General features: G+C 41.2%; 1 protein-coding gene across 4 annotated transcripts in view; it reads right to left on the bottom strand.

Annotated features, from left to right (window-relative positions):
• The window catches only part of NUP93 (nucleoporin 93), a 102,944-nt gene that overhangs the window by 31,282 nt on the left and 51,783 nt on the right, over positions 1–19,879 (bottom strand). For 2 of the 4 annotated variants that reach the window (XM_084757726.1, XM_084757725.1), the window contains exon 4: positions 1,210–1,272. In XM_084757726.1, coding sequence (XP_084613852.1) covers positions 1,210–1,272 — 63 coding nt within the window. Of the gene's footprint in view, positions 1–1,209; positions 1,273–11,497; positions 11,641–15,885; positions 16,342–19,879 lie in introns of those variants that run through there. The other 2 variants (XM_084757728.1, XM_084757727.1) reach the window with 2 other exon arrangements.

Genomic DNA, 19,879 nt, shown 5'->3' on the forward strand with positions numbered 1-19,879 from the left:
CAGGGTAAATGGATTAGTAAGGTTTGGAGGCATTCAAGAATTGTAACTTAATTTCATTGGTCTTTTATAGCAGGACAATCAATTTTGGTGAGAAATTCAATAGTGTAAACAAGAATAAAAATCCTTTCTAAATGTTTTCAAATCTAAATCAAAGGAGTTTCTTTACTTCAAGGACTAAGTACAACAATGTAATTAATGAAATTTAGAATTTCCTTATTGGTCACTTAATGTCTTTGAAACATTTCTTGATTTCTTGCATCTAGAGAAGGCAAGCCCCTTAACAACTGTGCCTGCGATCAGTCCTATTGAGGATTTTATCCCTGTAGACTGAACTAAAACAGCACATCAAGTAGAGACACTTCTTACTTTATTACTTTTCAGATGCCACAAATAATACATAAACACACTTCACTTGACATACAAGCTAAGCAAACACTGAAAAAGGGACAGTGCTCCTTCATCCAATTCCTTTGAAGAGAGCCACAGCAGGCACACTGGCAGGTGCTTCCAGGAGAAGCCACCTTTACACAGCAGGTCCAACTTGATAGCTAACCTTTTCTCCCTCCTTCCCAAAAGCCTCTCAGGAGCTCACTCTGAGCAGATGTTACTGAAAGGCTGTGATCCTTGTCTGAAGCAAGAGGAGATAACTCACGTTAGTAAAAGAGATGACCTACGGGCATCATTCAGGAATGCTGCCGCAAAATATGCACATTTTCCCGACAAGACCCTCTATACTGCTGTCTCTTGGGAATCTCACCTAACAATTATTATTCACTCCCAGAATGAAAGCATCCAGAAACACCTGCTCAAAACCATCTGTTCTGATATTTTCGGGTTGAGAGAGTGTTGTAGGGGTGGAGATAGGCTAGAATGTACAATGGCTACTCTGGCTGATGCATTTGAGAAAATGTTAGTATGGTGATACAGGGCTAGCAAGATGGCTCAAGGATAAAGGTGCTTGCTGCCAACCTGGAAAGCCAGGTTTGAGCCCCAGTCCCACATGTTCAAAGGAAATAACCAAACTGCAAAAGCTGTCTTCTGGGTCCACCTTCTCCCTCCTCAAATAAGAGAAAGTGTAAAACAAAATTTTAATTAAAAAAAAAAAAGTGTTGCCATCGTGCTATAAGACAACAGCAGCAGAGCAGCCAGGACTTGCACTTCACTGGTGCTCACTGTCACTCATGCATGTCACTTGGGTAGTTTTCTTACCCTCTTCCGGGACTCTTCAATAGCAGACAGCAAGGCATTATCTTTCTCATTTTTCAGGAAGCCCTAGAAAAGGAGGTAAAAGGACACAACCATGGTTAACTTCAAATAGCCAGAAGCACACTGCTGAGCAAAAGATAATTATAAGAGCCTGGTGTAGTAGTGCATGTCTATCATTTCTGGCACCGAGGGAGTGGAGGCAGGAGTATCAGGAGTTCAAGGCCATTCTCAGCAACCCTGGAAGTCGCAGGCCAAACCGGGATACTGCAGACTCATGGACTCCCTGCCCTCACTGCCCCTGCCAAAGCCGAGAGCCTCCATTTACTAATGTCAGGACTTTAGCCAAACTCTAAATCTCAGTTGACTTCTGCATAATAATGAGATAATGTAATCAGGTTCTTAGACCCAAAGCTCAATACACAGTTCTATCATTAATATTAAGCTCATATATGTGGGTGACACTAAGGAAAGGTAGCTCAGGATGGCTTCCTTGTTCTTCTTCAATGTCTTTATTTGCCTGAGATGAGGTCAGTTGAGGGAGACTGTGACAACAGCCACAAACACCACAGACAGACACCAGATCAATACCCTGCCTTTTACACAAAGGTAAATCTTCTCTCTTAGCTTGGGGCTGAGGAGTCAAATAGGAAGAAGGAAAGCTAAGATCAGTATTATATACTCATGCATCGAGATGGAAGTCTTAGTTGTTTATGGAAGGTTCTGGGTTATGCTACACCCCAGATCCACCTACATTCTGCCAGGCACAGTTGGCAAGCACACTACTCATGCATCTGTACATTTTAATGACCTGCTTCCTTTGTATGCTTTCATTATGCCTTTTAAAGGGAATTTTGGGTAATGTAATTGAAAGAATTAAGCAAAAACTTTTAAATGACAAGCTCGATTAAGAGGCATCTGAGGATTTTCTACAGATATGGTTACCTTGAGTACGTGTATTTTAACAACTGTAGTTTTACCGCACTCTGACCAAATAGTCCTTGTTCTTAAGCTGCTGGTTAACAAACATGGATGGAGGGCAATATAGAAATTTAATTTGGAGAAGATATTACTAATATTCTTAGATTTCCAAAATCTCTTATATATTGGCCTATGATTCCCCTACACCTGCTCTCATAGTCCAAACTGCATGATGCAAAGGGATAGGCAGCCAGCAGCCAGCAAACAGTCCACTCAGGAAGATCGCTCCAGGGCAGCTCTGAGGATTCAATGCAGGCTATCTATACTGATAACAGGGCTGTGAGGTGAGGGAAGGGAGAGGCTTCAGTCCCTCTTTAACAATGGTTTCCATATATAAGGAAGAGGGATAAATAATGTAATTATAAAATATATATACATTGTCCTTCTTGGGAAAAGTCAGTAAATATTTATTATAGATTCTCTTATTTTTGAGACAGAGTCTCACTGTGCAGCATCCAACTTACTATATTTCTTTCAAGAGCTTCAATGGCAAAAGCTAAATTAAAAGTTTACAGTGTCACCATTTATAGGCAAAACTGATTTGATTTGACACTGACAAAGCAATGGGTGGGCAGGGCCATGCTCTGCTGCTTCAGGAAGCTGTGTGGAAGGCATGGAAGGAGAGGCCACTATCTGATACGGCCTAGGTTAATTTTTCTGCTTTGGCTGATGCAGAGGACAGTATGTGGGTTAAATCTGATATTGCCTTCCTTTCTCTACTTCCCTGATCATCCCAAGTCAAATGATCAGCCCATTAATTTCTTTTACCTGCTCCTACATTCATGTATTTCTCATACATACATACATACATATACATATATATATATATATATATATATATATATATATACATACATACATACATACATACATACCATAAATGCAAAGTAGTAGTCAGGCACATTCACTTAAAAGCAGAATAATTCTTAGTGTAAAACAGATGCTTCAATTGCTTAGAATTGAAATTTCAAAAAATTAAGAATACCCCCCCCACACACACACACACACTACCACCTCCACCACAACAACAACAATTAAAGGGGGGAAAGGCCACAAATTTGAGGAAACTCAGGGAAAGGGGTTTACATGGGAGGAGCTGGAGGAAGGAAAAGGAAGGGGGTAAATGATGTAATTATAATTTCAAAAAATAAAAGATTATTATAAAAACATAACAACAGCCAGGCGTGGTGGCGCATGCCTTTAATCTCAGCACTCGGGAGGCAGAGGCAGGCAGATCGCTGTGAGTTCGAGGCCAGCCTGGTCTAGAAAGTGAGTTCAGGACAGCCAAGGCTACACAGAGAAACCTTGTTTGGAAAAACAAAAAACACACAAACAAAACAAAACAAAAAATGAACCCCCCCAAAAAAATAAAAACAAAAGAAAAAACAAATGATTGGGGTCAGATTAAGCTACTTGTCTTTTAGAAGCTATATTTTTAAAAATCTCAACAAATTAGATAAGGTATTTGTGAATGAGACTCAGATTTCAGAAATGACCTGCATATGAACACAGACGTCCACAACACAATCATCCCTCAGAATGCCTGGAAGTCAGGCTCCAGACTCCTCCCCAGAGAGCAGTATTTGCTTGTAGCCTATGTAGAGACTACATCACAGCTTACTAACACAAAGTAAATGTTGTGTTAATAGTGTATATACCATATTACTTGAGCAATGATAACAGGAAAATCTGCATATGTCCACTACCTCTCCAACAGGTCTTGCCTTTTCTCTCCAAGCCTGCCTTAAACTTCCAACTCTCCTGGTTCAGCTCCCACGCACTGATACTGCAAGTCTGTGCCAGCACATTGAGCAAGTCATACAAAAGTTTATTCTAGAATGTTTATGTTTGGTTATACATAGGGTCAGTTACATTTATTCTGATCTTTGATTTTTATCCTTTATTCCTTTCTAAGAGGAAACGTTTAGAATAGGTTATACATATATATTTTAAAACTATATATCAGCAGCCTATCTTTTGAAAAAATTTCTTTAAAAAATGTAACAGGTACAGAATAGTGATGGCATCTTGTGCCACCTAGTGGTGATTGCTTTCTTCTAAAGAACACACTCTTAGAGAAAAGTAATGAAGGAAGATATTCTAAAGTCACTCTCCCTTCGGCTCTCTAACTATTGTGACCACAGACCACCTGAGGAATTCCAGTTTCCCTAGGTATCTCATGATGGGAGAACAAGGCTCAAAGCTAGTGCCAGCCACAGGAGCAACTTGTTCCCAAGACAGAAACTTTACACAGGACACATCCAGATGACGATGGGAGTAGCGCCGCTAGACTAGCATCGCTTAGACTGCATACATCTTGCTCTCTATTTAAACTTAATACTCATGTCTGGGCCTTGAAGATGGACTCGGGGGACGGGGGACCACTTTGCTCCTCTCCTAGTATGGCCATATTGAATATATCTTTTTTTTTTTCCCCACTTTGATTTTTTGTTTGTTTGTTTTTTTGGTTTTTTGAGACAAGGTTCCTCTGTGTAGCCTGGCTGTCCTGGAACTCATAGATCCACCTGCCTCCCGAGTGCTGGGATTAAAAGCATAAGCCACCACACCTGGCTCTGCTCTTCGCTCTTGTTTCTTTAACTGGTCTATAGAGGATGGATAGGTAGCCCAGCTAGGTCCAGACTTTGACTCTTAACAACTCTGGGAATAATAACACAGGGCTGGGGGAAAAAAAAATCACTGAATTACAGATGGGGACAATAGACATTATCCACAGTTATGTGGAGAGCGGGGACTGACTCTGACATGAACTCTGGTGCCCCATATTTGACCACTTCCCTTTGGTGGGGAGACCTGGTGGCACTCAGAGAAAGAATAGGAAGGCTACCAAGATGAGACTTGATAGGCTGTGACCATATGGTGGGGGAGAAGGTCCCCTTCTGTCACAGACCTAGGGGAGGGGAATAGGGTGAAAGCAGGAGGAAGGGAGGAACAGGAGGAGACAAGCAAGGGGATAACAATTGAAAAGTAATCTGAATAAATTAAGAAAAAGAAAAAAAGATGGGGACAATAATGTATTTTACATGTAAATAAAACAATGAAAGCAAAAATAAACATGAACATAAAAATGGGAAAATGTCCCCTTCTCTTCCTCCTCTTCCTTCTCAGAGGCTGGACAGGGCCAGGTGTGGTGGCTCAACACTGTAATCCCAGCTCTTGGGAGGACTGCTTCAAGTTCAACAACAACCTGAGCCTCAGAGTGAGTCCTTGTCTCCAAACACCAAAACACAAAGGATAACAAGAAAAAACCAAACCAACCAGTTGGACAGAAACATGATCTGCCTCCACACAGGTTTCCCAAGCCTCTTCTTTGACTTGTGATGGCTAAAGTTGTGTTTTAAATGTAAATTACTGTGCCTAGGATGACATCCTGGAATGCTAAGGGCTGCCTGCTGTTCGTGGAAGATAAGCGTGTTTCCACTTCTGTGAAACCTTGCTTTCCCCAAGTACACCGGATGTGCTTGATCACACCTAGGCAGGGCTGCAGGCCACAAGTATGCCAGGATGTATGGCTGCCCTTGACTGGACAAAGTTGGTTAGTACATAGTCTGTGGGTCCTGCCTTTATAAGCCCCTGTCTAATGTAATTCAGTGCCATACTATGGAGTCCAGGGTATGGACCTGGTCAGTGTCCACCATCCTGGCCAATATTTAATAAAGCTTGCGTCAAATTTGGCTCAAGGAGTAGGTAGTGGTCATAGTCTCACTAGTGGGATTAAAAGGCTTTGTCTTTGTGCTTCTTTTCTTTCTGGCTTCTGTGAGACTCTTCTCAAAACCCCTGTCCTCATCCTAAAGAAGCATTTTTTTTTTTAAGATTTATTTATTTATTTTATGTATATAAGTGTTCTATCTGCATGTACACCTGCATGCCCAAAGAGGGCAAAGATCACATTATAAATGGTTGTGAGCCACCATGTGGTTGCTGGGAATTGAACTCAAGATCTCTGGAAGAGCAGACAATGCTCTTAACTGCTGAGCCTGTCTCAGCCCCAAGAAGAGCTTTTATCATTTACCAAAAAGTGGGTTCTCTGGAGAGTCAAGAGTACAAAGGCAAAGGCTGAGCTGTGTCTCCGCTACTGGGAAGGCCTCCGAGCATAGAGAAAGCACAGCAAGCCCCCTCCCACTCAGAGATGCCTGTAGGCCTATGGGGCTAATATGCCTACACCCAACTTTCCTATTTGTTCTTCCCTTCCAGGGCCACTCTTTACTGGCTCTTGAAAATTTTCCAGCTTTCTGTAACACACAATAGCTCCCATATAGGAAGGAATTAGACAATTCAAAGACATCTAGGGCCAATCCTTTAACAATAAAGCAGCACAGACTATCAATCTAAAAGATACAAATACATAGTGGGTACCACAAAATCTTTGTAGTAGTAGTGGTCAGGGCCATGGTATCCCAAAGGCTGCTGTTGTGAAACAACAAATGTCACACATCTGCTCTATGTACCTGTTCCATGGTATTTAAAAAAAAAAATCTAGCTGGGTGGTGGTGGTGCACGCCTTTAATCCCAGCACTCAGGAGGCAGAGGCAGGAGGATCACTCTGAGTTCAAGACCAGCCTGGTCTACAAAGTGAGTCCAAGACAGCCACGGCTACATAGAGAAACCCTATCTTGAAAAAAAAATTCTGAGCATGAGTGTTCACATGTACGTGCTAACACAGGCATGCATGCCTGGTGCCCATGAAGGCCAGAAGAGTCCTCCTCTGGAACTGCAGTTACAGCTGCTATGTGGGTGCTGAACCCAAGTCTTCTGCAAGAGCACCAAGTAAGTGCTCCTGACTGCCAAGCCATCTCTCCAGTATTATCTCTGCAGAGGAATGGGCTGCCTTGTGACACACCTGATGGAGAACAACCCCGACCAGAAACTCAAGGTTAAGTCCATTCTCCTACCAATACTGAAGTACTTCAGGGACCCAGAGGCCAAAGTGGCTCCTAACTAGCTATAGCTCAGCAGATAAGCCTTATTTTACTCACTATAGACTCTGGGGGACAGAATACCCCAGAGAAGAGGCAAATAGACATCTGTTTTTCCTAATGGCCAAGCTGGGGCTAATTCAGATGGTAAAAGTGCTTTCTCTTTAAAAACCTGAGGTCCTGGATTCAGATCTTCAGAACCCATGTATGTATACACGCTCACATATATACCTGCATCCAACATAATCTTTTTAAAAATAATCTCTAATGACAAATTTTCCCATATTCTTTTACTCACAAAAGTAAAAGTCATTGGGGGTGGGAGGGTGCTGGAGAGATGGCTCAGTGGTTAAGAGCACTGTCTGTTCTTCCGGAGGTCCTGAGTTCAATTCCCAGCCACATGGTAGCTCATAACCATCTATAATGAGATCTGGTGCCCTCTTCTGGTGTGGAGGTGCACATGCGGGCAGAATACTGTACAAATAATAAGTAAATAAATAAGTCTTTTTTAAAAATTTTTAAAAAGATTTTATACTGCTTCTTTTACAATTCTTTACTCCCATCTACAACTTGAAGAACATATAAAGTTCCACTCTGTACATGCAGGCATATATACAATTAAAGACTGCTGCACAAAGGAACAGCCATATTCTCTACGTCCCTCAAAACACAAAACACTATTTATTTTTCTATCTCTTTCCTTCAACAGACCAACCAGCAAACCATGATGTCAAAATGGAGAGTGAGGCACTGCAGCAGGAGGGGACATTTACCAAAATGTTGCTGGCACAACACAAAAATACATAGTGGGTACCACAAAATCTTTGTGCTCCCTTGCAGGGTGTATACCATTGTACATGTGAGGTCAGAGGACAATCTGTGGGAGTCGGTTCTCTCCTCCCAATACATGGACTCTAAAGATTGAGGCCAGGCCATTAGACTTGACAGCAAATGCTTTTACCCACTGAGTTATTTTGCTGCCCCCAAATCAAAATAGTAACACAAAGTCAACAGTGGTATTAGGAATGAACACTATGATTGAATGAACTGCCAAGACACAAACATTTTATAAACAAAATAAACAAGAAGCTGGGCGTGGTGGCGCATGCCTTTAATCCCAACACTCAGGAGGCAGAGGCAGGTGGATAGCTGTGAGTTCAAGGCCGGCCTGATCTACAAAGCGAGTCTAGGACAGCCAAGGCTACACAGAGAAACCCTGTCTCAGGACCCAAAAAAAAAAAAAAAAAAAAAAAAGCAAGAAAGGGCTGGACATGGTGGCGCTCACCTTTAATCCAGAGCCTGGGAGGCAGAGGCTGAAGGGTCTCTGTTGGTTTGAGGCTAGCCTGATCTACATAGAAAATTCAAAGACACCCAGGGCTACATATTGAGACACTGTCTTTTGGGGTGGGGGACAGGAGGTGGATAAATAAGTAAAAATAGGATAATTCTTGTTCCAAAATAAAATAAGAAAAGCAGCGAGCTTGGTCTCTCCGTTGGTGTGGACACGTTTCTCATTAGGCCCCTTTTGTGGTGTCTAGGTGGATGTCTCCTCAATGAACTGTTCAAATGCAAAGATATCATTAATGATGAAACTCAAAAAGCAGAGACAAAATTTTAAATTGAAGGATTTACATTATGTCTTAAAGCTTTTTGGCCACTTTATCAGACAGAGATTACTATGATAAAATAATATACAGAATGAGGCTAAATCTCCACTAAAGTCTAAACTTTATTTTCCAACTCAAATTTAAAATAAGCCCTGCTGCTTATTTTCTATGAAAAATTTAATTATCTGTTGACAGACTGCATGTATTCCCCATAAGAAAATAATGTCAGATAGAAAAGAATGATGTCACCACTTGAAGTTTCTGCCTGATGCTGTTGTGGGAGTCTGTGGGGAGCCGAACTGCTCTTTCAGCAGGTGGCAGCAGATGCATGTTGCAAATAGCTCTGGAGACACAGGTAGCAGTCCCTGGTAATGTGGCATGGTGGTGCACAGGTCATGGGGCAAAGTCAGGTCCCATTTTGTACTTGGGCTTCAAGTGCTGGGTCACAAAATTGAATGATAAATTTGTATCCTTTGAGGTAGGACAAATTATTGTTTCTATAATTCAAACTGGTTTTCTAACTCACATAGGAGAAAAAGAACTCAATGTCCATTAGGAGGCACTAATAAACACAAGAATGCTCAGCACTGGGTGGCACCTCCTCCCCGACCAGCAAAGGGGCACATGGGCAACATTTTGGCCAAATCTTCAAGAATCTGGTTTTTTTTTTTTTTTTTTTTTAGTTTCATCTGTAATTACATCATGCACTGCCATGTCTAGTCTCTTCAAAATCATGCCATTATTAGTCCATTTGGACCACTGCCTTCTAAGAAAGGCACAGGCCTTAAAGAGGCACATTACTGTTAAGCCTACTATACTCTGTGTGTATTTCCTCCTTACTAATCATCTCTATGCTCCCCCAAAGAAAGAAACAAACAAATCTCCAAAACAAAAACTCAACTTTGGAGTCAAATAAAGCTGTGAGTAAAGCAGCAGCAAGGTGGGGTGGTGAGGGCTGCAGAGATGTGTGAACACCTACCTTATCAATGTAGTGTGGGCACTACACCAAGGCCTCATGCTGAGACTGACTAGCACACAGAGTTGCTAACTTGAGGAAGACCATGACAGAGGCTGCATCCTAGTGAGGAGACTTACATCCTATGTTTTTGTTGCTGCTGCTGCTAAGCCACTCTGCCCCCTTTAATGGCTGTGAGGCATCCATATTATCTGCCTACCCCACCTCACATCAGCCATTTCTAGATATTTAAGAAAGAAAAACAATTCATACACCTCAGTTATTGGAAGGTACAAGTATTGATGACATCATATAAATGAGTAAAATAGTGAATTCTTTGGCATTGATGGCAATAATAATAACAACAACAACTACAACAATGCTTTTCTACAGATTTCTCTTTCCTCCAAATCCCCAAAAGCTCTGCCATACCTTTTCAAGCCTGTGTAAAGCGTTTTCTTTTGCTGATCACAAGAGGGCAGGAGAGGGGAAATGAATTGATCAGTGCTGCAATTGCACCACTTTTAAAAAACTAAGTCCAAGCTACACCTAGTGAGAGAGAGACCATGATGTAGCACAGGTGCCAGATGGTGGACACAGCCTCTGCAGGCCATCCTCTCTCTCCGTTGCTGGGAGCAATGTGGATACTACAGAGGCAGACATCAAGGGAGAAAGGGGTCAGCCAGCTGCTCTGGCTCTGAGTAGCACCAAAGGGAAAACAACTGTGAGCACTTCCTCTCCCGCATCCAACTGCCCCTAGCGTCAGCACACTTGCTAGGGTGACGCTGTAGAGACGTGAGAGAGGGAAGGCTTTTGCAGGAAAACCTTTTTCAGTCTAGCTTTGCAAATGGAATGAATATTAATAGTACACTGCACTGGGCGCCTGACTTCAAAGAGCAGCAGCAGAGCCCTCTCCTCACTCAACGACATGAACAGGGTCTAAGACATGGCCCTCACGGTCACGCTAGGGAAGGAACAAGGTAGGTTCATTAGGGATTAAAACGCATTTCAAGTCCATCCTGGACTCTGGGTACTAAACCTGCCCTGCAGCAGAAATAGGAGTACATCAATAATGACCTGCTCTTAAGCAGCATGCCTTTCCATGGCCTTTACAACCCATGCTCAAAGAACCCACTGAAACAATCTCTACTATTAACAAGAAACAAGACTAGGAGTAGATTCCTGAGCTTTACCTGATCTCATGCCTTCCACTCTTTTGGGAAAAGAAACAAAAGCCAGCTTTGAACACTGAGGTGTGTACACGTGGGGTGTGTGTGTGTGTGTGTGTGTGTGTGTGTGTGTGTGTGTGTGTGTGTGTGTGTGTGTGTGTGTGTGTATTAAGCAGAATGTGTCAAAAGAAAGCCAGCAGCCTGCTTTCCACAGCACTCAGGGTTAAGCCTGAGGTCTACTTAGCAAGCACAAGGACTGCTGTTAGGACAACGTTAGGAGCCACACTCATATTAACTCCCTGCTGGTACCCAGTGTCAGTCACTTACACTGTAGTCAAAAATCCTAGCCTCTCCTGCTTTGCAGCAGCGCTTACGCTGATGGGATCTGAGCACCAGCCAGGATGGCTGTCACAGAAAAGAGTCTTTCTTGGTTTCACCCCAGTTCCTTCTTACTCAAAAATTCAATTTTCAAAAAAGTGGAAAGAACCAGAGATTTTTCTCTGATTTCACATTAAGTATAATTTGTAAGGCATTCCTTTGTTAACTGTGCTTAGAGTTTTGCTCTCTCCTAACCCTCTTTATTAAGGCTAGAAACCTTTTGACTTTACTCTGTTAGAGCTAAGGAATATTGCAGAATATACCACTTACCACTGTCGCCATAGATACAGATTGCAGGATGGAAAATATAAGCAATGGAGAACACAGGGCAAGTTCTCCATTTTCCAAGTAGAAGCTGCCCCAAATTAAAGGCAGCTAACTCCTTTCACTTTCTTTTGTCCTGCAGAAGGGCAGAGTTAGAGGAACTATCTGCTGGGGTTGTCTTCAGAGAGCCCAACTCCATCCCAGCTCATAGAGTGCCTTGCCTTTCATGTTCAACCATCACCATGACCCTAGGAGCTCCACCTGCAGGAGAGATCATGTTTTTAAATGCCTGCTTATAAAAGACAAATTGATAAGTGTGTATCACCTTCAACACTAACCCAGAAAGACTCCAAGCACAGCTCAGAAAGTCATTTCTAGGACAGCTGAAAACAGACACCTCTGTGAGTATGGTTGCTTCAGTGCAGACAGATGTTGCTGAAAGCTCAACCCACCAGCCAGCCAAGGAAGAAAAAAAAAAAAAAGGTGGGGGGTGGGTGTGGGAGGATTAAATGCAGGCAGCATGCAGGTCAGGAGTCTGGTGCTGTGGATGTAGGACAGCATCATCTGCTTCCTTATGCCTGACCTTGAGAAAGTTATTTATTTGCAGTAAACCTTGCTTTACTTAACCTAGATGAACTGATTGTACCAGGTAAACTCTATGGTTGGCTCCAAAAATTCCAAGCCCATAAGAAACGGGAACAAGAAAAAACAGCATCGTCATTGCCACACTTCACCTGCAGAATAATCTATATCCCGAGTCACAAAGGAAATACTGTAGCTCTGTTTTGAAAGCACCGGCAAATTTCATATGTAAAGTAACAAAAGCCCACCAAGAACTGGAATGAGACAAAGAATACAGTCATACAGAAAGGCTACTTCACTTTGCCATTAAAATTACTGTTTTGTATTTTCTAAAAATTTATCCATATAACAAGTTTCTACACTAAAGAACACAAAATGGAGGCCATTCCAAAGTGTTAGTACAATTTTTAAAGGTGGTATTTGAAGTCTAGATATAAGTGCTAATGAGTCTTTAGGAAAATCTCAAACGGTAACAAGTAACCGTAAGCTGGAAGGTGGCAACACCTAAGGATGTCTCCAGATGTACTAAGGAGAGAACTGCAGTCCAGCTTCCCTTCAGGATGCTCCCGGTGACGCCATCTTCCTCCTTCCTCCTCACTGCCATCTTAGTGCCACTAGATGCTTCCTACAGGCTAGCTGGCGTGTCTGCTTGTCTACTGTGGTACTGCCAGCATAATCAAAGGTGTGATATGAATGTATGTTCTGTCACGGAAAGAATTAACCTGTGATTCTTTACTATCAAAAGGCTAAAAATTTATGTGAAAACCAAAAAGCTTTCAAATTGTAGAGAATAGAGAATATTCTACAAGTATCAGGAAGAGGCTCTTCTGGCATCCAAACTTGAGTAGACCAGGGTGGAAGCCAAGAAAATACAAAGCCTTCGACCCCTGCCATCTCCCAGCTGATCTAAAAAGGTCTTAGCATACAGATTTTTAAAAATAAATAAATAAAGCCAGGAACAGAAAGAAAGAGGGGAGAAACCACAGAATCTTCAAGCAAATAGTACTTAATTTTTTTTCAAAGGAAGGCTCTGTAAAGTCCCTTAAACCATCTACCCCACGTTGTATATAAGTAAGGTTGCAGTTCTAATTCACTGCCCAAACACACTTTCATTTCGAGCCTTGTGGAAATCAAAGGGAAAGGAGCCTTTTCTTTTTCAGCATATATATGAACAATTAATGCATTACATGCAGGCTCCCTGAGACTGAAAAAAAAAACCAAAAAGCAAAACAAAACAAACAAAAACCCACACTGATCGCCAGGCTTTTGTGTGAGGAGTTCTATCAGCAGAGATTTATAGAATCTCCCTAGGACTTGGGTCAGGGTTTGTAACAATCAACTCTTCTATGTCAATGTAAAGTTGATGTGAAGAAAAGTGCTCTCTCCTGAGCTTCCAGGAGGCTGTATCAAACAGAAACAGTGCTAGTGACCAGGACGGACAGCATCCCCAACAGCCTACTGGAGGTGGCTTTCTAAACTGCCACAAGTCAAGAGAATGCTGCGAATCCAGTCCTGAAGGTTGAGCTGAAACAGCCCCTCGGCTGGGTGAGCCAGCTCTTCAGTCACAATTTACTTTCAAATTTAACACCCTTCAGGGTTAAAAAGATAAAAAATTCTTCAGCCTTTAAAAAATAAACACACAAGTCAAAGTTAAAATCTACGTGCTTCCTCTCAGCAACAGCAGAACAGAACAGAGATCTGAGTCAAGTCAAACGCAGCTACATTTAAGAATCCAGGTTTATAAGCTTACAGTTACAAAAGTGAGTTTCATAGGAGTAGCACGGAATTCAGTTATTAATTGAATGGTTCCCATGAGAGAAAGAGAAAAACCTCAGTATATATTTTTTTTGAGAACAGAATCTTGTTTTGTTAAAACATTTTTCTTATGCCTTTTATTCATACTCATAGACCATTAGCATAAAAGCAAATCTGTTTTTTACAATAAAAAGCTCTAAAATGCAATTAATTCTTTTCAGGAATAGAAAACTTCTTTTTTAAAGACAATAAAAGAACCCAAAAATCTGAAAGTTACTATACTTTAGGTTTCCTCCCTCCTCAGGGATCATTTCCATCTGTGATTAGTGACAAATTTGTATTTATCATTATTAATGAATAATTAATTATGGTCATTTGGTAAAATCACTCATGAATCTTGTATTTTAAGAATACAGCTCATCTGATTTTTAACAGAACTTTAAAAAAGAAGAAGAAGAAGAATCTCTGTTATACTTTTCACAATGGCAGCATTAGCTTAAAAGTCTATTTTGCCCATTCAACCAAAGACAAATGTTCAACCTTTTATCACTATCTGAGAAATACTTAATGTAGACAAAAGGATTCCATTTTCTTTCTGGGAATATTCTCCCCTCCTAAAGAACTCTTCTATACAGTGTGCAAAATCAATGTTGCTTTTACAGGAACAAAGCTCTTGTGCCATAGTAGCTAACGTAAATGGAATGGACCTGCAGTTGCCTTCAGAATCAGCTCACCTCACCCGAGATACAGCTAATTGTTAAAAATGGTGGATGAGGCACTTTCCATACATTAAGAAGCTCTGATGAAGGCACTGGCATCCACCCACTTCACACAAAGGAAAATAATGTGCAACTGTGCCAAGGCATGGATAACTGAGTCATCTCCCCGCCACAGGGTCAGTTTTAGAGGTCTCCTCCATCTTTCACAAAATGCAAACCACAGCTATTGTCTCATCTCAGAAATCAATTCTATGCAGTGCTGCACCAGGTCACAGTTTTAAAGGAATCTTAGTCTTGGGTAAATCCAGACTGCCAGCCCTGAGGGAAGCCAAATTCTCACAGTGCCCTCCCTTCCCGAGCAGGTGTCCTCCATTCCCTACTTTACAGCTTCTCCAGCTTCCTATTGTTAGTAAAGGAAAGTCCCACCTCTGAAGGGGGCCAACCCCTAACCAGGTGAGCAATTTCCAGACCCTACAGGTCTCACAATACAAATACACATTCTTGAGATCAATCTATTAGGTATTATCTATAAAACATTATTACTACCTTATTACTCTCCAGACACTATTTGCATGACTTATGAAGTTTTTTTCACTTATTTAAAAAAAATCACAAAATCTGAAATATATGTGCAATATATGTAAAACATCCATACTGTTTTCAGTATGGGTCTAAGAAATTAAAAATAGTTTTAATTTAAATTGCCAATAACTGATAACTACTAAGAATTTATGTTAGGTGCTAATATTTAATTTTTCTCATATAAAATCTTATACTAAAACATTCTCTGTGAGACAATTGCAAATATATTTGACAGTAATTTTTCCTTACATAGGAAACACACATTATGGAATTCTATGATTCTTTCTCTGTTACACACACACACACACACACACACACACACACACACACACTCCTCAATACTAAAGAAGGAACTGGGTTGTTTTTTTTTTTTTTTTAAGAAATTCTATCTTTATATCATATAAGAATTCTGTAGTTCTTATCTGTTTTTAAAAAATCTTGAAGAAAGCCCACACTATTTGCTACTTAAAAGAGGAAATCCACAATAAATAAATAAAATAAACCAACTCTTTAAATCTTTAGGCAGATCTCTGCCCCACCCCAACAATTTTCTTGGCTTTAAGAAAAACATTAAATTGGAAAGACACAAATCTGAGTGATTCTCAGAAAAATCAAATACTTTTTCTACCAAATGAGTTAACTGCTACCAAATTTCACACAAACCAAGATCTTATCTTTCAGATACACTGCAATGTGCTGTCACTCTATTACCAGGGTGCATTTATCTTAATTTTGTTATGAAACAAGAAATCCTACCTGCCGCTCTCAAAAAATTTAAGGAGTTGCAGCTCAGCCGATGTTGTCAGTCACTGCAGCTCTTCCATCCCTGCTAGTGGGATGAACGCTGCCGGCCCCAGTGCTCAGGGTTTCCCACCCTAAACTGCCTGAACTGAAGAATCCGGTGGGAGGAGGAAGAGAGGGGGGAGAGAAAGAGAGAAAAGAAGAAAAGGGGGGAAACCCAACCTCCCAGCAAGTGCTAATATGACTAAAGCACTAGAGTGCAATTAGACAATGAGACTGTGGCATCCCCTTAAAGGGGGTGCCCAGCAGACCCTCTGCACAGAGCACTGCCATCGCAAGCGCTCCGTACAAATTCAGAAGAGTCAGCTATCAGTTTGCAAGCACAAACTGATGGGAGTAACAGTTTATAGGTTACAGAAGGGTATTTTATTGTTAACGGACTGTACCAAGTTAAGATTAAAGAGGGGGAGAGACAACATGTAGGCAAGGAATGCTATGATACTTTTCTCCTCCAACCCAAGCCACCTCAATTACTCTGATGTGAATTTCTGATGACTTCCGACATCTTGCATGGTTAGTAATCACTTCTCTGTCATGTTCACTTAAGGTGGAAAATGCATTTGCTGCATTGTGATGCAGTGCTGTGGCCACAGACTGCCACACCAGTTGTGCAAAGCTGGTCCCTTAACTGAGCAGCAGGAATCTGCACATGTCATGATGCTAAAATAAATGGTAGTTAAAAGACTTTATACAGCAGCAGGCAGATTCTGCCATTTTAGTCTACAGAATATGTAGCTCCAACGCACAGGAGTATCTCAGATCACTGTGCCCTTGTCAACTGCACTGCCCTTCAGAGAGAACAGTAAATTCACCATCTTAAATGCTTAGTCTCTTAGTGGTTAAAAATTTTGATACTAAATAACTATTCGGGTTAATTATATCTTTGAACAGAACAGAGGTTATTTGCATTTCAGGAATATACAGCCAATGAAACTGTCAGTGACACAGGAAAATGCCTTTTATTAACATATGCTCAGCTCAACTGTCACTTCTTAGCACAACATTTACGGGGAAAACATATGATGTGTACGTAACGAACGTTCCCGTTCGACTGCAATGATTTTTAAGGTGCTTTCAGAAAGGGGTACTTTTTTTCTTCCATATGTTTAACATGTAACCTTTCTAGGTTAAATTAAAGATCAAAATACTAATGGTTTTCAATGTCGCAAAAGAAAAACTCAATGCAGCAAATAAATGTGCAACTACAGAAATGTTTTTGTAAAATAGCCAAGATGAAACTGCACCAAGACCTCTATGGCTAAAGTCAGAGCAGTTAGTGAGAAGGCCATCGTTACGGCACAGACTGAAAGACCATTCCTCTTCACAGCGACTCACAGAGCCTAAGAGTGCAATCTGTTGGCTGCAAACCCAACATCTATCCTGACAGAACCAGAGTGATATAGGATACTTGCCAATTTCATAATGTACTTTTACATAAATATTAATTTGGCCACTTAGCATGCAGAGTTTGGGTACTTAAGGTTATATAATCCACCATCATCATTTGTCTTTTAAGAAACAGAACCAAGTTATAGACTTAGGTGCTAAAATAAAACAATGAATATAATTAACATATTCCTTACATCAAAACTTCTGTCAATTAAATACCCAGAAGTGAGATGCTTCTCACATTTCTATCTTATAAAAACAAATCAAAACCCTCAAAAGAAGAAATGAACACAGGAACACACTGCACACTGGCACCAGAACATTGTGCCAAACAATAAAAGAACTTATGATACTGACATCGAAAGAAGCCCATGATTGCCCATTTTTTACTGTGATAGCAGCAAATGCCTAACTTGGAGGTGTGTGTTGCTAAGAGGCACTACAAAGCTAAAGAGCTTTCTCATTTTCTTACCCTAACTTAAAATCAACTGCACCAACAGAGCTATTCAGTACCATAGCAGATGTCACAATAGTTGTTGCTGACATTCAACAATTCAAGTTTTTGTTCCAGACCCAATACAAGGTACCACCACCAGCTCAGAACTGCACAAGGAAGAAGGCGGAAGCATGTGTTGCCGGTAGCTTTGAAATTAACCAGGCTCAGCTTAGGCTCCAATTACTGAACAAAAGACAATCCTGGGGGACCTCTCTCTGAACCGGTACTAGAAGTAAACTCGTTTGTCTTGTATCAAATGTATATTGTATTGACCACAGCAGACATGCAGCAACAAGGATTCCATTCTGGAAATGGAAGGGGCAAGAAAAAAGAAACTAAAGATCCAAGTTTGGTAAAAGTCAAAATACCTCACTGACAGAAAATCTGAGGTCACAGACAGGGAAGTGAGAAAACCCTCTGTTTATTTAAAAGCAAAAATCTCACTACACTGAGTCTGTTAAGACTTTTTTACTCTTTACCAATCCAAAAAAATAAATTAAGAGGATATTTCTTTGTGTCTGAATAAATTCTAAACCAGCACAGAGCCCTTTTCCCTCAACCCATAAAAAATTTTAAGGAAACCAGGCAAGAAGTTCAGCTCAGAGCTACAGAACACATCCAAGGCAGAGGAGACAGCGGTGTCATTTAATCTGTCTTCAGACTCAATGCCTGAATGTGGAGGTCAGAAAAGCACTGGGAAGGTGCCACTTACAAAAGACATATCGCTACTTGTGTCTCTAACAAAACACAAACCAACCCATTCTTTTTTCTTTTTCTTTTTTGCTTTTGGAGACAGGTTTTTTTCTGTGTAGTCCTGGAACTCACTCTAAATCAAGCTGTCCTCACACTCAGAGATCTGCTTTGCCCCTGCCTCCCAAGTGCTAGGATCAAAGGTGTGCACTGGCACCGCCCTACTAACCAACCCACTCTTTACTGTCAATGAGGTAAACCATTTTTTAATTTAGCCTGAGGCCCTAAAAACAAGCAAAACTGGGAATGTTGGCTCATACTTGCAATCCAGCACTGGACAGGCAGAAGCCGTAGGAGTTCAACTTCAAACAGCCTGAGCTCAACAGTGAACTCAAAGCCAGTTTAAGCTATTTAGCAAGACCTTTCCTCAGGGGCTGGAGAGATGGCTCAGTGGTTAAGAGGCCTTAATGCCCTTCTAGAGTATCCAAGCAGCTCACGACTGTCTGTAACTCCAATTCCAGGTGCTCTGACACGCTGCACCTCCATGGGTACCTGCAAGCATGCAATGAACATAAACCCATGCAGGCACACACATATACACACATACAGAAATCAATAAATATTTTATTAATATTAGAAAGCCACTGAAACTTTATAGCTCACACAGAATTATAAGCACTATTAGATAAAACCCTGTCTGTGTAAGCAACTGTGAAGAAGTTTTCCAAGCACAATGACCACACGAGTGGGCTCTATTTTGCCAGTTCTCTGGGCTGCTGGGGAAGATCAAGTGGTGCTGCTAGTGAGTATGTGCTATTTTGTTTTTCGTGGCAGAGTCTTACTCATCATGTAGCCTAAGCTGACCATAAACACTAGCTGAGATTACAGTAGTGTAAGCCTCCTTTCTTTGTTTTTTTATTTACCTGCTCTCAAACTTTAATAGCACTTGCTGCCTACCTTCCACGGCTTGACAGTCATTTCATTAAGAACACATAATGCATACATGCACAAACACATGCACAGGCCAGAAGAATCACTTATTAGCACATCATTTTTTTTAATTTATTTATTTTTTATTAAAAAATTTTAAGCACATCACTCGTAAGTTCCAGTTCCTGGCTTTGCTATGGCTCTGTTATCCTCCTTGCTCACATTCTGCAAGCTGAACCCAGTTTCTCTCTCAAAGCCCATTCAGGTCCAGACTACTCCACGGAGTCTTCTCCAGCCTCCCCAGAACTCATCATTGCCTCTTGCACCTCAAAACTCCCAGGGCAGTGAGAACCCCCACTCAGCTGGTCAGTTTGATCCTGCTGTGGGATCATCAGTCTTGACTTTCTAGATAAAGACAGGAAGGTGGCTCTGAAAGGCAGTGTC

This window comes from Acomys minous (assembly GCF_964271855.1).
Source record: "Acomys minous genome assembly, chromosome: 14".
NCBI lineage: Eukaryota > Metazoa > Chordata > Mammalia > Rodentia > Muridae > Acomys > Acomys minous.